General features: G+C 36.1%; 1 protein-coding gene and 1 long non-coding RNA gene across 5 annotated transcripts in view; one reads left to right on the forward strand and one right to left on the reverse strand.

Moving 5' to 3' along the window:
- The window catches only part of LOC106878218 (lysosomal acid glucosylceramidase), a 73,396-nt gene extending 67,727 nt beyond the window's left edge, over positions 1-5,669 (reverse strand). For 2 of the 3 annotated variants that reach the window (XM_014927369.2, XM_014927367.2), the window contains exon 1: positions 5,396-5,669. In XM_014927369.2, the coding sequence (XP_014782855.1) occupies positions 5,396-5,480 (85 nt within the window). In that variant the 5' untranslated portion in view covers positions 5,481-5,669. Of the gene's footprint in view, positions 1-3,829; positions 4,087-5,395 lie in introns of all 3 variants that reach the window. The other variant, XM_052973233.1, reaches the window with a different exon arrangement.
- The window catches only part of LOC128249506 (uncharacterized), a 34,282-nt gene that overhangs the window by 16,296 nt on the left and 1,199 nt on the right, over positions 1-16,787 (forward strand). The window contains exons 1-2 of one of the 2 annotated variants that reach the window (XR_008265621.1): positions 7,796-8,086; positions 9,306-9,421. The exons of the other annotated variant lie outside the window; for it this stretch is intronic. This is a non-coding gene — a long non-coding RNA (uncharacterized LOC128249506). Of the gene's footprint in view, positions 1-7,795; positions 8,087-9,305; positions 9,422-16,787 lie in introns of those variants that run through there. 2 annotated transcript variants of the gene reach the window in all.

The following is a 16,787-nucleotide window of genomic DNA, read 5'->3' on the forward strand; positions in this document are numbered from 1 at the left end:
TTATCCTACTCCACCACCACCAACATTGCCGGAGTTATCCGAGACATCATAACAGGAAACTCTCAAATCCACTAACAGCTAACCCCGACCCTAGTAAATTAATTCAACATAACCCCTCAACTCCAAACATATAAACCAAATACACCAACTGATTCCTATAACAAAATAAACCCTCATAACTACAACTACAGTGCCATTTCTAACACCCGACCCTTAAATTTACCACAACACCCGACCCTTAAATTTACCACAACACCCAAATATACCTTCTGCCATAACAGAGGATACCACTGCACACAATAATTATCATACCATACAACACAACAACACCACCTTCAACCCCTTAATAATTGATAACCTTAGCACCAACTATAATAATGAATGTAACACTGATTCTTCACTAAATAACAGGCTCATCCACAGCATCCCCTACAAACCTATACAGCTGCAGATGCCAAACCTCCTGTCCTTCAGATAACTGCTGTCTCACTATGTAGCCTGGATTTCCCATACTCCATTCTGTAACTCTTATATATATGTATGTATGTATATATGTATGTGTATATACAGGGGTTGGACAAATAGTGGAAACACCTTAAAATTTCAAACAAATTTATTTTTAAATGGGGTGAGACTACCTTTGGCAGTAATTACAGCTTGAATTCTACGAGATATGAACTCGTACAAAGTTTCAATTGTTTCCAAAGGAATTTTTGTCCATTCTTCAGCAAAAACAGTCTCCAGTTCTTGCAGTGATGATGGTGGAGGATATCGACTCCTTACTTGTTTTTCTAAAATGCACCATAAATGTTCAAAGAAATTAAGATCTGGGGACTGTGGTGGCCAGATAAGTTGTTCAACTTCACTAGAATGTTCCTTGTGCCATTCAGTAACAACTTTAGCTGTGTGAATTAGTGCATTATCATCCTGAAAGATTGTGTTTCCCTCCGGAAACAGTTCCACAACCATAGGATGAATTTGATCAGATAATTCTGCCATGAAAGGAAACCATTGGGCTGGCAGATTTCCAAGATATATCTACCTCAGATCATCACAGATCCTCCTTCATGTTTAACAGTTGGAAGAAAGCAGTCGAGGTCAAATGCTTCTTCTGGCTGTCTCCACACGTATACTCGGCCAGTGGTTGGAAATAAGGTAAAGGATGACTCATCTGAGAAAATAACATTCTTCCACTACTTTAGGGACCAATTCTGTAGGTTTTTTACTCCACTCTAAACGCTTTGCAATGTTTTTTTTTAAAGTTGTAGTTTTCTGATTGCAGCCCTCTCATGAATCTGGCTTTGTGCAGCTCCCAGCAAACAGTTTTTGTGGAAACTGAGTTCTCGAGGTGGTCATTAAGCTCTGCAGTAATTTTGGGAGCTGCACTTTTGTGATTCTTTCTAACAATTTGCGTAAGAGTTCAGCGGTCCCTATCTGAAAGTTTGGGTTTTCTTCCGGAGTTTTATTTTGACAAGGAGGTTTTTCCCTCTTTCTCAAAGGCTGTTATTACTTTCGAGACAGTACTTCTTGATACACCAAATATTTTGGCTGTTTTCATTACGTTAGCACCTGCCATAAGAGCACCAACAATTTGACCTCTTTCTAAGTCTGATAGATCTGTCATTTTAATGAATTTTAATTACCTTTTTCTGATCATATCTGAAAAGAAACAGCAATTTTAGCAAAACATATCAAGCAACACTAATAATAAATAAAAAATAAAAAATAAACAAGCTTTTGACGGTTTTATAGATATTTCAAAATTATGCTATGATGCTAGGTGTTTCCATTACTTTGTTCCCTGTATGTGATGGACTACTTTCAATTTCCTCCTATTAAATCCACAAGACTGTTTGGCCTGGAGCTAGAGCAGAAGATACTTGCCCAAGGTGCTGTGGAGTGCAACTGAACCCAAGACCATATGGTTTGGAAGCAAGCTTCTAACCACACAGCCATACTATAGCTTCATTGTTTCATCATGTTAAACATTTTTGAGGTTATTGAAGACTTAGAATGTAGATAAACTATAATCATCATCATCATTTAATGTCTGCTTTCCATGCTAGCATGGGTTGGATGGGTTCACAGGAGCTGGAGGCTGCACCAGGTTCCGTTGTCAGTTTTTGGCGTAGTTTCTATAGTTGGATGCCCTTCCTATGCCAGCCACTTTATGGAGGTTACTAGGTGCCTTTTGCATGGCACCAGCACCAGTGCTTTTTACACGATACCAGCATCAACAAGGTCACCAAGTAACTTGCAAGACAAAACCGCTTTAGCTGGAAGGAGGAGCACAAGTGAGGGGTAGGACTTTGTGCCAGTCAATGAGAGATTAGAAGTATAGAGGGACAGGAGTAGGTGTCTTGTTGTAGAGTAGATACATGGATAATATAATGTTAGTAACAATATAATAAATACTAAGCATAACTCAGGTGTGAATTTTAGGTTCTCATTCTGTTACAATATTTACAACTTCCTACTTTATTGAATGTTGTCGACTTTATGCTTTATTTATGATTTATTATTATGCAGTGGAAATTGGATCCTTTCTATTTTAAATGGTAAATTTGTGTCACATGGAGCCACTCTGTTACTAAGAATCAAAACTTGTCCAGTCAAGGTATCACTTATTATTGAAGCTTCAATATAGTTGAATACAATTCAGATGAAGATTAAGAGTACAACTGCTCCAGTTTTCAAACTTAGAAAATATAGTGCCATTCTAGAAAGTATGAGCAAATTATTAACTAGAATATCAGTCAGTTTTCAGTTGATCATTACTAATTTTTCTTTACTAAAATATTTTTAAGACTTACAGATGCTGAAAATAATGTAGCGTAATGTGTGATGTTGATGGATGAATGTAAGTTCACGGGTGTAGCAGATGATGCAAGGCGTGTTGGACTGGCATCAAAGGAAAACAATGAAGAAAGAATAGGAATGTAGTTTACATTATTTATTTGGTCACAGTTGCATTTACTTTGTTGGATACTTGAATCAAATATGCTGCTGCATAAAGTAGCCAACTACTTTGAATTGGCGAAGTAAAAATGGAGGAAAGAGAATGTTGATGGGACAAGATAGTACTAAGACATATTTTGTGTCTGCGTGTGCATTTGTCATTCAACTATGTTGTATTGTTTCTCTTTCTTGTCTGTTTTGTGGTCTGCAACTACTAACTGTTGCGTGTCGCTCTACTCACAGTGGTCACCATCTCATCACAGTGCTGACTGTTCACTGCTAGCTCATGCTGGCTAAGTGGCATGTGTCTATGGGAACTCGTATTTATAATGGCCTCTTCTAGCTAGAAGGATGAATATACCATTACAAGAGTGGCTTGTACCTATTTAGGTCAAATGTTGTCCATCTGAACTTTCCGTGACACAGCCCAGATCGGAGGCCATCACTTTTTGACAGGACAAAGAAATTTTTCCACCTGGTCAGCCAATTAGCGGTAGATCAGGTGAGCAAGAATTCTTAGATTCGGTTTTGAATCTCAGCCCATAAAATGTAGTTTCCACAATCAGATTATACAGGAAGATATCATACTCAACAACTGGTATAGCAGTATTATAATCAACTGCTACAAGGATAAAGGAGACGCCTTAAATAGCAGTAATTACAGAAGTATCATATTGATGGACTGGATCATGAAAGTGACAGAAAAAGTTACTGCTCAACTAACTAGGAAGAGTTAGCCCAGATGAGATGCAGTTTGGTTTCTGTCAGGAAGAAGCACTATTGATACACTCTTTATAGTAAAGCAATTACAGGAATAATTGCCTTACTAGAAAAATAAACTGCTAGAAAAACCTTTCATAGTGTCACTTACCCGCTTACCCTTGTTGCAGAAGTTAGGGATAAATGAATAGCAGGTGAGAGCCATCCAAGCCATGTACACAGATGTTGTTGATAAGGCAAGAGTTAGCTATGAACATAGCAATGAATTTAGTATGCAGGTAGTTCACCAGGGCTCAGTTCTTCATCCTCTTCTTCTTCATCATAGTCCTCCAGGCTATGACAGAGGGCTTACGATTGGTTGCCTATGGGAGCTCCTCTATACTGATGACCTTGATCTTATAGCTGAATCTGTAGTAGAATTAAAACTGTAATTCTAGGCGTGGAAGCAAAACCTAGAATCAAAGGGCCATGAAGTTAACTTAAAGGAGACCAAAGTTGTAATAAGTAGGAAAACAGACAAACCACTAATCCTTGCAGGAAAATACTCCTGTTTAATATGTAGAATGTTTGTGTGCATGGTGGTTGGCAGGATTGATGAAATTTTGGCCCTGGTTTACAATAAGTGATCAAATAGACATAGTAAATTTAATAGCTTGTCAAATTAATGTTAATTATCAATGCAATTTTATTTCTGTAACATCTGATACTTGAAGGAAGCATTTCTTTCTCCAATGATCTCTTTCATAGTTCTCCAATGGTCTCTCTTACATAGTCTATCTGTATCTGAATGAATGCTTCTGAAAACAATCAGATTGCTCTAAACTCAACAGCAACATACACAGCCCTTCTGAACGTATATCAGTCTGTAACTGTTCTGGTTTTGTCCACTTAATTATTTTTCTCTGCATCAGTACCAATACCCTAAAACTATATAAGACAACTGCTTCAACAATAAGTAGGTTTTAGAGAGAGAGAAGAAGAAACTTTTCTAAAACAATTTTATGACATTACCAACAATATCCATCCACAACTTGGACATTTTGCGAATTTGCAATTAGCTTGAAATATCTCACAAACCATATCCTTTCTCATGAACCCAAGGCTCGCACTTATACAAAAGTGTTGCTATCCTTTCGGGGTCAATAAAATAAGTACTAGGATTGCCTAGTACTTCGAATTTATATTCCATCTTAAACAATAACAAATTATAAGTTAATCATAGTTTAGTGTCGTCAATAATAAAACCCCGCCTGATATCAGAAAGTGAAAACTAGTTACGTTACACCAAAAAAATCTCTGCGCGTAGCTAATAGCATTTACGCAGTCTCGATCTTCAAGATTTTACAAACAGCTAAGAAAATGAAACTTTATATTTTGCAATTTGAACAGTGGTTATAAATTTATCATAAAACTCATAAAACTGAGCTACGAAAACGCAACCGATGTGACGAAGAGTTGGTGTATTTTCGACGTAAATAAAACAATGCGTAAGAAATAATAAATATGATAAAGGACTAATACATTAATAAATAAGGAAAATGTTTTACAAGGAAGAAATAAATTCAATAAATAAGCAGGTGTCTTACATTCAACATACATTGTTTACATTATCATCGAATGATTTAATGAGACAAAAATAAACTAGTAATGTTCTAGATTTAACTCTCTAAAACTAAATATTGATTTTAAAAACGTATAACATTAGAACTGATCTTACCGTAAGACTTCCAGAATAACACCCCAAGAAATATAAACAAAGTCACAAGTACTCTTCGTAACTCGCCCATCATTTGCATTTTCATGTAATTTCCTCCTTTACTATAACTCTAATCGCATTACATATGAACTTCAGTCCAAACAGTTTCTGGAACACTTGTACTTGAAAGATAACATCGTAATAAATCTATTTAGCAATTGGCAAAACAATGATCAATTAAACATACGAAATAGAAAGTGTGACCGACAGAAACTCAAAGCGGAAGTAATCGTTTACTTGCAAAATGAAGAGTTCTACAAACTTGCAGGAATTTTTTCCGTGACAACTCCCCAATAACGATCGCTAGATGTCAACTGGGTATATCATCACGATATAATTACTGTATGATTATTAATTAACTAGAAGTACTGGTCATGGTAGCTGATGCTGTTACTCATTAACTGTTAAAGAGAAGATGAAGATACCAAGTATATGAATAAGAGATTTTGATTTTGTTGTTTCTACATTAGATGCATGATAAAAAAAAAAAAATACTGATCACAATTGCTAAGTCAGATAAATGATGAACAGCAAAGCGGACAATGCCATAACAAACGGGAGTTCAATATCCATAAAGAAATTTCATTAAAATTTATTTCCTGGAGTTAAGAATTAACATCAGAGATAGAGTTAAAGAACAGAGATATGCAATAAACCAATTTCTCAATGAAGTATTATATCTCTCATAAAAAGTGCTTTATATATAAGCTGTAGTATAGACTATCTAAATGAATAAAATCTATTTTCTCATTCCATATTGTCCACTCATCTGGGTGATTTGTGTTAGGAAAGGCATCTATCTATAAAAACTGTGCCAAAAGAGACACAGAAGTTTGGTGCACACTCCTGCCTGGCCAACTCCTGCCAAACCGTCCAATCCATGCCAGCATGGAAAGCAGACGTTAAATGATGTGGGTTTTTCAATTGAAAACAGTTGGTTTTTACCTGAAAATTAAGTGTTAGGAGTGCATACAGATAACACCTCCACAATATCTACAGTACACACACAATACATTAACTCTTCAGCATTTTAACTGGCCCTATCTCATTCAAATAGTTTTCCTATTTTATGTTTGAACCAACCACATCCAGCCTCTCAAACCTACATTACAATGCCAATCTAAAAATAATAATCACAACATTGAAACTTCCAAGCTACAAGATAATGCATGAGTAATTCAAAGTGAGAATATATAAGCATTACATTTGGCAGAATAATCTGAATGCTTAAAGAGTTAAAGAAAGAAAAACAATTCACAAACCCAGTTAGACCACTCACAGATACCACATTTAGCAAATGCAAGTGTAGGGATTTGAACCCCAACTGCAAAATTACCAGTTCACTGTCATGACTGAACCACACCATTTTCATGTGAACAACTAAATATTAACCAATCAGCTTGATATTTGAGATATTGAACATAATCTCAAATGCTCTTGCAATTCATGTGATAACCAGTACCTGTAAAGATTTAAGAGTAGAAGTTCAAAACCACCACAGAGAACACATCTCACCTTTCCCCATAAACCAGACCAGAGCAGAGCTCTAAAGACATTTCAAGTAGGATACATTTCTGCTTCATTTGTAAGCTAAAACAATGCAAAAGCATATTGTGACCAGCGATGTGTAACATCTGAAAGCCTGGTTGGTCACATGATCACATGATACATGCTTAGCCTTCCCTTAATAAAATCTATTGTTAAATGTTTGTGAGTTTGCTTTGCTGTAATGTACACAGCTAGCTTAATCTTACATCATGACTGGTATAGCAACAACATCAATTTTTGACAATGATACAAACACAACACCACCATCTTGCAACGACAGTGAATGTGACACAGAAATGCCATTATAATCTTACACCAGAAATACAACATGCATCCCATGACAATGGTAACACTACAACTAAAGAATCCACAATAATAGCACAAACAATACATTAGATCCATTATGGATTAAACCAGCCTTGTTTGGGTTTCCAATCTCTCCAGTAAAACAAAATATTAATTTAAGATACAAAGAATACAAAATGGTGTTTTATGCATTTCAGCGTGTTGATTGCAGTAAACCTTTGCTTTAATGCCTTGATTGGCTTCCAGAAAGCTGCAATGGACAACACCAATTGCAGACCACCAGACAGTCACCATAATCTTTTGCTGATGCAACTTTGGCTTTGGGGGACTCATCACGATCAAGCCATTGACCTGATCGTTTATGATTATCATAAAGGATCCACTATTCGGTCAAGAAAAGGATCGTTGGTGTTTTGCAGAAAGAGCATCAAGCACACTACAAAATGCCAAACTTTTTGATTTTCATTGAGTTCATGTGCTACCCATTTATTGAGTTTTTCACCTTATCAATCTTCTGCAGATTGCATGAGACCATTGCAATACCGATACCAAGTGCCTGAGACATTTCTGTGATACTTTGACATGGGTTTTGTTCAACAATTGCTTTCAGTTGTTCATTGCCAAGACTGCATGACCGTCCTCTACCTTCTTCATCTTCAAGGCTCTCATCACCACTACAGAATTTCTGAAACCACCTTCGTACTGTGCGATTACTTGTGGACCCCTCTCCCCATGCTCTGTTGATATTGGCAGCAGTTTGGGAGGCATTGTGTCCAAGCTTGAACTCATGCAAGAAAAGTAAGCGAAGGTCCTTTTTTGTCATGTTCATAATTAAGGGTGCTTATGCTTCAAGAATGCTTTCTATCTGAAATAAGTAGAAAATTATTAAAGATCATACATCAATTATTAAGTATGTCAAAATTCACCTAAATACAACACTTAGAGCGGCCATTATTTTCAGAACAACCTAATAGTTAAACAAAATATGATTCACATAGCTCTACAATTTTCTATTATTATAAGCCACTAGAATATATACTTTCAACAATCAATCTCAAATGAGTCAACCAAAATATATTTTGAAAAGTACCCAAATTAACAATGATATCATGAAATGATCTATACCAATAAATTATAAAGCATGATGATAAAATGCCAATTTTTCACAACTATATATCAAGCTTGATTGATAAACCAAGAGTTTCATTTTGTTGGGAAGATCTTTGTTCTTAATGACCCATTTTGTACAAGGGAGAGTCAAAACTTATACACACTCTTGTTTTCTCAATGTGTTTATACAAAAGCAGGGAATAAACAAGTATGTCATTTTTCTATATAGCCTCCTTCCTTTTCGATGCACTTGGTCCAATGGTCCATAAGCTTGCATATTCCCTCCAAGAAGAAAGTTTTTGGTTGGTCGTGCAACTATTTATATACCGCTTCCTTCATATCTTCATCTGTAGGAAATTGACAACCTTGTAAACTATTTTTGAGCAGTCCAAAGATATGATAGTTGGAAGGGGCAAGATCTGAGCTGTAGGCAGGGTGTTCCATCACTTCAAAACCCAATTGATTAATGGTTTCAACAATCTGGGCAGCTGTGTATGGGCATGCATTGTCATGCAACAACAAGACTTTCTTTGACAATAGGCTTCAGTGTTTGGTGTGATTTGCTGGCTTCAGTTTGTTGGCCAGCAAAGCACTGTATCTTGTACTGTTGATTGTACACCCCTTTTCCAGAGAAATTGAATCACTGCTCTTTGTTCTTCTTTGGTGCACATTGCTAGTGGAGCAGCCATGCTTACACTGTAAAGCCAGAAAGAAAAATGGCATGATCAGGCTCAAACTTCGATCACATGACCACAATAGTACCAACTATAAGCACACATGTGCAGAAGGCAGTGTGACAATAATAAAGAGATGTTATGGGGAAAGTGTGGATAACTTTTGACTTCCCCTCGTAAGTTTGCAAATGCTGATTGGACTAACCCAGTTTTGTGTTCAACATTCTTTTCAGAAGTACATTTGATGGAAAGAAGACTTCTGAGACTGGGATAAGCGATAACTTACTTGAGAGATGTATTAAAGATAAAAATGTTGAAATCAAAGAGTTTGATCTTCCAAACAGACAGGGTGAGGGCTTTATTCTTCTTGATATTCTATGGAAGGTGAAAGCAATCATATACACAAAAGAAGTTGTAGATTTCTAAAGTTTTTGATGTGTGTGACAGAGAGCAGCATTGTCATCTGGCTATGAAAAAATGGTGTCTGATGTCAACAACTGGATTGTTTGGTGGAATGTACACAAAAGCAGAGCATTGGTACAAAAACACAACTCTGCTTTGATAAAAAAAAAAAAAAGCATAACCTGACATATCTTCTTGCAATACTTCAGCTAGTGAGGTGAAGTATCTTCTTTTTTTTTTTCCTTTTATTGCAAAATTGCTCAAGGATGAGGAAAGACTTCTTTGACTCCTTCATTTATTTCCTTTATAACTTTGCATGATTCATGATTTTATTCAATTTGAACCAAGCAGTGTTTGCACAACGATAAACAAATATTTATAGTTTTTTAAATTAATTTACATAAGGTGCACATGGCAAAAAAAAATGTTATTTCAGCAAAATGAAGACAGACTAAAAATAGATATATGTTATATTTTGATCAATTTTGAAAAAATTGTTATGTTAAGAACATCTTTTTGAAGGGTGAGTATCTACCTTCCTACTTAGAATCAACATATAGAATAAGACCCCTCTCCTAAAAAAAAATGAGCTGTTTGTATGCATGCTTCACCCTCACCTACCCCATCACACTACTGATAAGCACCTATCTGCAGTTCCAATACAAAATTCTTCAAATGTAAGTTCATTTTACCATCATAAATACTAGTGATTATTTTCAGATATGTGTGTATGTGTTAATTACGCAAATAAATACATAGCATGGCTCTACATTTAGTATGTGGAGCAGAGTTAATGCATAATATTTTCTTAATTAGGAAGAGAATGTGGAAGAGGAGAATGGTGCAAGCAACCATACTTGTGGTCATCATAGGACCTTCCATATGGTGAGGTGAATGAAGTTAAATTTAATTTAAATGTTTGTATGGTGACAGCAGTCAGCAAAATATAGGCAGGAAGAGACTCCCAGAGGGTTACAGTTGTTAAGGAATGACTGGCTAAAATATTTAGTTAGAGATCTGTGGGTGTGAGATGCAGTATAAATGATTTTATTTTTATGTTTTGTTTTTTAGCAATGGTCATGGATAATTTGACACCGCCAGTATACATAGAGAGAATGGTAAAGGACCAATGTTATGGCTAGTGTAATAACTGGGGAGGTGGCACAACAAGGAGGATAAAAGGAGGAGAGATGATCAAGTAAAGAGTGTCTCCATGAAGGCAGTATGAGGTCAGCCAACTTTGAGGAACAGAAGCCTTTGTAGCAGTGATAGAAAAGGCAGAGAAAGGAAATGTCTTATCTTGTAGGCCAAAAGCTACAAGATGAGTAGGAATGGCTTTATTCTAATCAGATGAATGGTTTTTCTCTACTTGTGATCAACAAGCAACTTTTTAACAACAGACAACACCAACACCTCCGTGAAGTAACAAGATATCCTTAACCACTGAATGGGACATTTTCTTCTCACTGATTTGAATTCAACAACAGCATAAGATTTATTGATAAATATCTTGCATCATCCTAAACAATTATGGATGAATAAATAATTACAGAGGCATTATATTTTTGGGTCAGGTGATGAAAGTCACAGAAAGGGTCCATAGCTCAATTAATTAGGAAGCGAGTTAATGTAGATGAGATGCAGTTTGGATTTGTGCCAGGTAGAAGCACCACTAATGCTATATTCCTGGTGAAGCAACTGCAGGAGAAGTATTTTGCCAAAAATAAACCTCTGTACTTGGCTTTTGTTGAAATGGAGAAAGCCTTTGGCAAGGTCCCCTGCTCTCTTATCTAGTGGTTAATACGGAAGCTAGAGATAGATGAGTGGTTAGTGAGAGCTGTACAAACCATGTACAGGGATGTTGCCAGTAAGGTGAAGGTTGGCAGTTCATCAAGGATCAGTTCTCAGCCCCCTCTTGTTTATTTCAGTTCTCTAGACCTTAAGAGAGGAATTCAAGACCAGCTGTCCCTGGGAGCTTCTCTACACTGATGTCCTTGTTCTTATAGCTGACCTAGAGAAGAAATTTCAGGCATGGGAGCAAGGCCTGGAATCTAAGGGCCTTATGGTTAATTCAACAAAAACCAAAGTCCTAGTAAGTAAGAAAACAGACAAATCACAAGCCCCTTCAGGAAGATGGCCCTGCTCAATATGTAAGAAGGATAGAAACTCCATGTGTTGTATCCAGTGCAGGTATCACAGGAAGGTTAATGGAGAAAATAGTCTTATATGTGGCAAATGTTCAGGTACAATAAGCACTAGAAATGTGCAGATAATAGACTCCCTCAAGTGCTTGGGGTCGGGGGAATCATTAGAAGTAGTAGATAGCTTCTGTTACCTAGGTGATCCAGTTAGCAGTGGAGGAGGAACTTAGAGATCTACCTTTTTTGGTAATTAAAGGCCTCTCCCTCAGAGTGAAAGGCAGGTTGTATGATGCCTATGTAGTACAACTATGCTACTTGGCAGTGAAACATGGGCTTTAACTACAGAGGACTTGCAAAGGCTTGAAAAAAAATGAATCTAGCATGCTTTGCTGGATTGGTAATGTCAGTGTGCATGCACAATAGAATGTAAATCATTTAAGAGGAAAATTGGGTGTAAGAGGCATCAGATGTTGCATGCAAGAGAGAAGGGCTGCGCTGGTTTGGTCATGTGGTGCATATGGATGAGGACAGCTACATAAAGAAGTGCTGAGCTCTAATTATGGAGGGAACCTGTGGGAAGGATAGACCCATGAAGACATGGGACTAAGTGGTAAGAAAGAATCTTTGGACACTGGACTTCACCGGGAAAATGACAAGGGACCAGGAGTTGTGGTGATTTGATGTACTTGAGAAGATACATCAAGTTAAGTAAAATCACTATCATTCATACATATAGGCTTGTCCTTTACAGGTGCCAGTGCCACAAAGATGCAAAAATGCACCTGTGCCAGTGGCACGTAAAATGCACTTTGGATACTCTGTAAAGTGGTTGACATCCAGCCATAGAAACCATACCACAAGAGACAAATTGGAGTCTGGACGGCTACCCAGCTGGCCAGCTCCTGTCAAATTGTCCAGCCCATGCCAGCATGGAAAAATCAACATTAAACTATGTTGATGATGATGATGATGATGATGATGATGAAGTTCAACTATCATTTTAAGAGTCTGAAAATACCATGAACAGTGTGAAACTAGGAAAATCCCCAGATCTTAACAAAATCTTTCTTGAATTACAGGAACATGGTGGACTACCCTCCAAAACCAAACTTTTCTCTCTGATTCTGAAGAAATGACAAGACCACTGAATCCCAGATAAATTTAAAGATGCAATTATTATCACCACCTTGAAGAAACAAGATTGAAAATCTTGTGGGAATGTTCATGGAATGACATTGATATCCATTAAGAGAAAGATATCAGCAAGAATCTTTCTAGATGGTCTCCAGATCATTGCAGACAAGATTTTTCCCAAATCTCAATACAGTTTTTGTGCCTGTTGCAACACAATTTACATTATTTTTTTGTGCAATCCCAAGAGAAAAATAGACAACTAAGAAACTATTTATCTTTGTCTTCTATAAAATGAAAAAGGGTTTTGATGGTGTACCAAGAGATGCTTTTTGAATGGTTCTTCAATGTTCTGCCTGCCCAAGTTCTTCACCTCATTAGGTGAAACACTGCAAGAAGGTATGTCAGGTTATGTTTTTTATCAAAGCAAGCAGTTCTCAGTTACATGTAGCAGGGTTGTGTTTTTGCACTAATGTTCTTTCCTTAATATTTGTTTGTGATACTTTTGTGTACATTCCACCAAACAATCCAGATGTTGACATCAGACACCATTTTTCATGGCCAGATGACAATACTGCTTTCTGTCACACACATCAAAAACTTTAGAAATCTACAACTTCCTTTGTGTATATGATTGCTTTCACCTTCCATAGAATATCAAGACAACCAAAGTCCTCACCCAATCTGCATTGAAGATCAAACTCTCTGATTTCAACATCTTTATCTTTAATACATCTCTCAAGTAAGTTATTGCTTATCCCACTCTTAGAAGTCTTCTTTCCATCAAATGTACTTCTGAAAAGAATGTAGAACACAAATCAGCATTAGGAAATTTACAAAATGGGTTATTAAGATCAAAGTTCTTCCCCACAAAATAAAACTTTAGTTTATCAGTCAACAATGTTATATGCTAGTGAAAAATGGATACTTTATTATCATGACATCAAAAAGCTGAAGTATTCCCATCAACAAAAACTTCACACCATCTTAAGCATCAAACAGAGGGACTACATAGCCAACAAAGCATCCTAGGAAATATAACCAACAGTCAAAATATGAAATCTACCACTTAGAAACACTGGCTATAATGATCAGGGCATGCAATTAGAATGAAAGAAGAGAAATTACTTTGAAAAATACTTTTCAGTGAACTGGCCAATGGATAAAGACCATATGAAAGTCCTTTCTATTGTTATAAATCCGTCTTCAAAATGGTTGGAAATGAGACAAAATGTGGGAAACTGAAACAAAAAAGTGTTCCAAGTCACAACACTGTATCACTAATGGAAATTGACCCTTGTGATGTCAAAATAAAAAGGAAGTTGAAGAAAAACATAAAGGAACAAGCTGCAACAACAACAGTAATCATGCTTACCACTAACTCTTCCTTGCTATCTTTGTTCCACCAGTTTTGTACAAGGATTTCTTAGTCATTAATGCCACCAACATAGAGAAATGACACATTCAAGAGGTGATGTTCTCAGATATAAGAAACATCCAATGAGGAATAAATATATATACAGCAGTTTATCCTAAGGGATATTAAATATCCGAAGAATTTACTGGTTTATATTACCTGTATCAATAACAATGTTACTTCAGTAGGTAAATAAAATAAACATACAGTTTATTAATATATAAATATAAATCAGAAATGGAAAAACAAAGCAAAACAATAAATTGAACAATTATATATTCAATTCAATTCAAATATTTTATACAAACAAATAACACATCTCTTAAATTACAGCTGTTTCTGCTTCTTTCATAAACAAAGTTTTTCAAGAATAATCGAATCCGTTTGAATATGTAATGATGTTTCATCAGATTAACATACCTTCTTAACTATTTCAACTCATATGTATGTATGTATGTATGTATGTATGTATGTATGTATGTATGTATGTATGTATGTATGTATGTATGCATGCACGTATTCAAGCAGATTTGATTCTTGAAAAACTTTGTTTATGAATGAAACAGAAACAGCTATAATTTAAGAGATGTGTCATTTGTTTGTATAAAATATTGAAATTGAATTGAATATACAATTGCTCAATTTATTGTTTTGTTTTTTGTTTTTCCATTTCTGATTTATATCTATCTATCTATCTATCTTTATACATACACACACACACACACACACACACACACACACACACACACACACACACACACACACACACACACACACACACACACACACACACATATATATATATATATATATATATATATATATACACACACACACACACACACACACACACACACATATATATATATGTAACAGTAATGAAGTTGGTTGCCATCGAGGGTAGCTGATTGTAACAGTATGGTTAAGGTGTTGTCAGTGTCACCAGTGTAACAGTTTGTGATGAAATGATATATGTTGGAGTTAGCAGTTAGCGATTGTAACGAATGTTGCTGTTGCAAATGTGCAAGATGAAAGAAGAACAGTGATCAAAGCTGTAAAGAAATATTTATTTACTGTTACTTTATATATATATCCAAAACCACGACTGGTTGGTATGTATAATTAGTAAATGGAAAAGCATGCAAGAGTTAATTTCGGCCGGTATGTGTGTACACGTTCTTATTGTAGTAATCCACAGATAGAGACAGAATGATGTTGTAAGAGAAAATGAGCTAGTGAAAGTTATAGAATCGAGGTAAGTTGTGTCTCATAGTTGGCTGATCGTAACCTTCTTCCTCCCTCTGGTCGTTTGTCTTTAGAGGTTGCCTGCTTGTGGCCATGACTCTAGTCGGTCTCTGTTCACTAACTGATGGTTGCTCTCACTAACTGATTTTGCCTTACCAAATTCTAGTATTTATAACTATCCAAAACTAGTTAGAAAGATAGACATATTGTTGAGAACAATAGATTTCATTGGTGGTACCTGTCATCTCAATTCTAACTTTTGGTGGCCTAGAAGAGGTTAGAAGGGTCAAGTGGTAAAGACATTATTCTGCTTAGCAAAGGCATCTGGCTAGTGTAACTGCTGTCACTCACAGAAAAACTATTGTTTTACTGTGAGAAAAGTGCTCTTGAACTGTTAAGTGAAATTTGGCAACCGAGGATCAAATCCACGCCATGCCTGCATGAAGTTCACTACATACGTATGTATGTATGTATGTATGTATGTATGTATGTATGTATGTATGTATGTATGTATGTATGCATGCATGCATGTATGTATGTATGTATGTATGTATGTATGTATGTATGTATGTATGTACTTCATCTTACATGTCTTCTTAACAATGAAAACATTATAAACAGATCACATTGCCAAATCTTCAGAGACTGCATAACTTTCATAAATAATCTTTAGTATTTTAATAAACTAAAGACAGTGTTATGATACTGTCCTCTGTCTGGTATATATCTTAGAGGTTACAAATGAAAGTAACAATCTCTGAAGATTTGCAATCTGCTTCTGAGCTTTTCCTTACAAAATTGGTGTTTTTTCACTATTAATGAAAACTCATGCAAGATGACATAACTAAATAATTTATGGATTAACTCTCCTATTTTGGATTTCTTTTTCAATATGTACTCTGTGACCTATCTAATTAAAGTAACCAGTCAAAGGAAACTCAACCTATAATATGAGTCTTCTTAATTTTCTTTTTGGATATATATGGATGCACCTGAAGTTTTAGATATTGGTTATGTGTTTACTCTTTTACTTGTTTCAGTCATTTGACTGTGGCCATGCTGGAACACCACCTTTAGTTGAGCAAATCGACCCAGGGACTTATTCTTTGTAAGCCTAGTACTTATTCTATCGGTCTCTTTTTGCCGAACCGCTAAGTAACGGGGACATAAACACACCAGCATCGGTTGTCAAGCAATGCTAGGGAGGCAAACACAGACACACAAGCATACACACACACGTACATATATATACATATATACGATGGGCTTCTTTCAGTTTCCGTCTACCAAATCCACTCACAAGGCTTTGGTTGGCCCGAGGCTATAGTAGAAGTCACTTGCCCAAGGTGCCACACAGTGGGACTGAACCCAGGACCATG

The sequence above is a fragment of the Octopus bimaculoides genome, chromosome 15, assembly GCF_001194135.2.
Source record: "Octopus bimaculoides isolate UCB-OBI-ISO-001 chromosome 15, ASM119413v2, whole genome shotgun sequence".
NCBI lineage: Eukaryota > Metazoa > Mollusca > Cephalopoda > Octopoda > Octopodidae > Octopus > Octopus bimaculoides.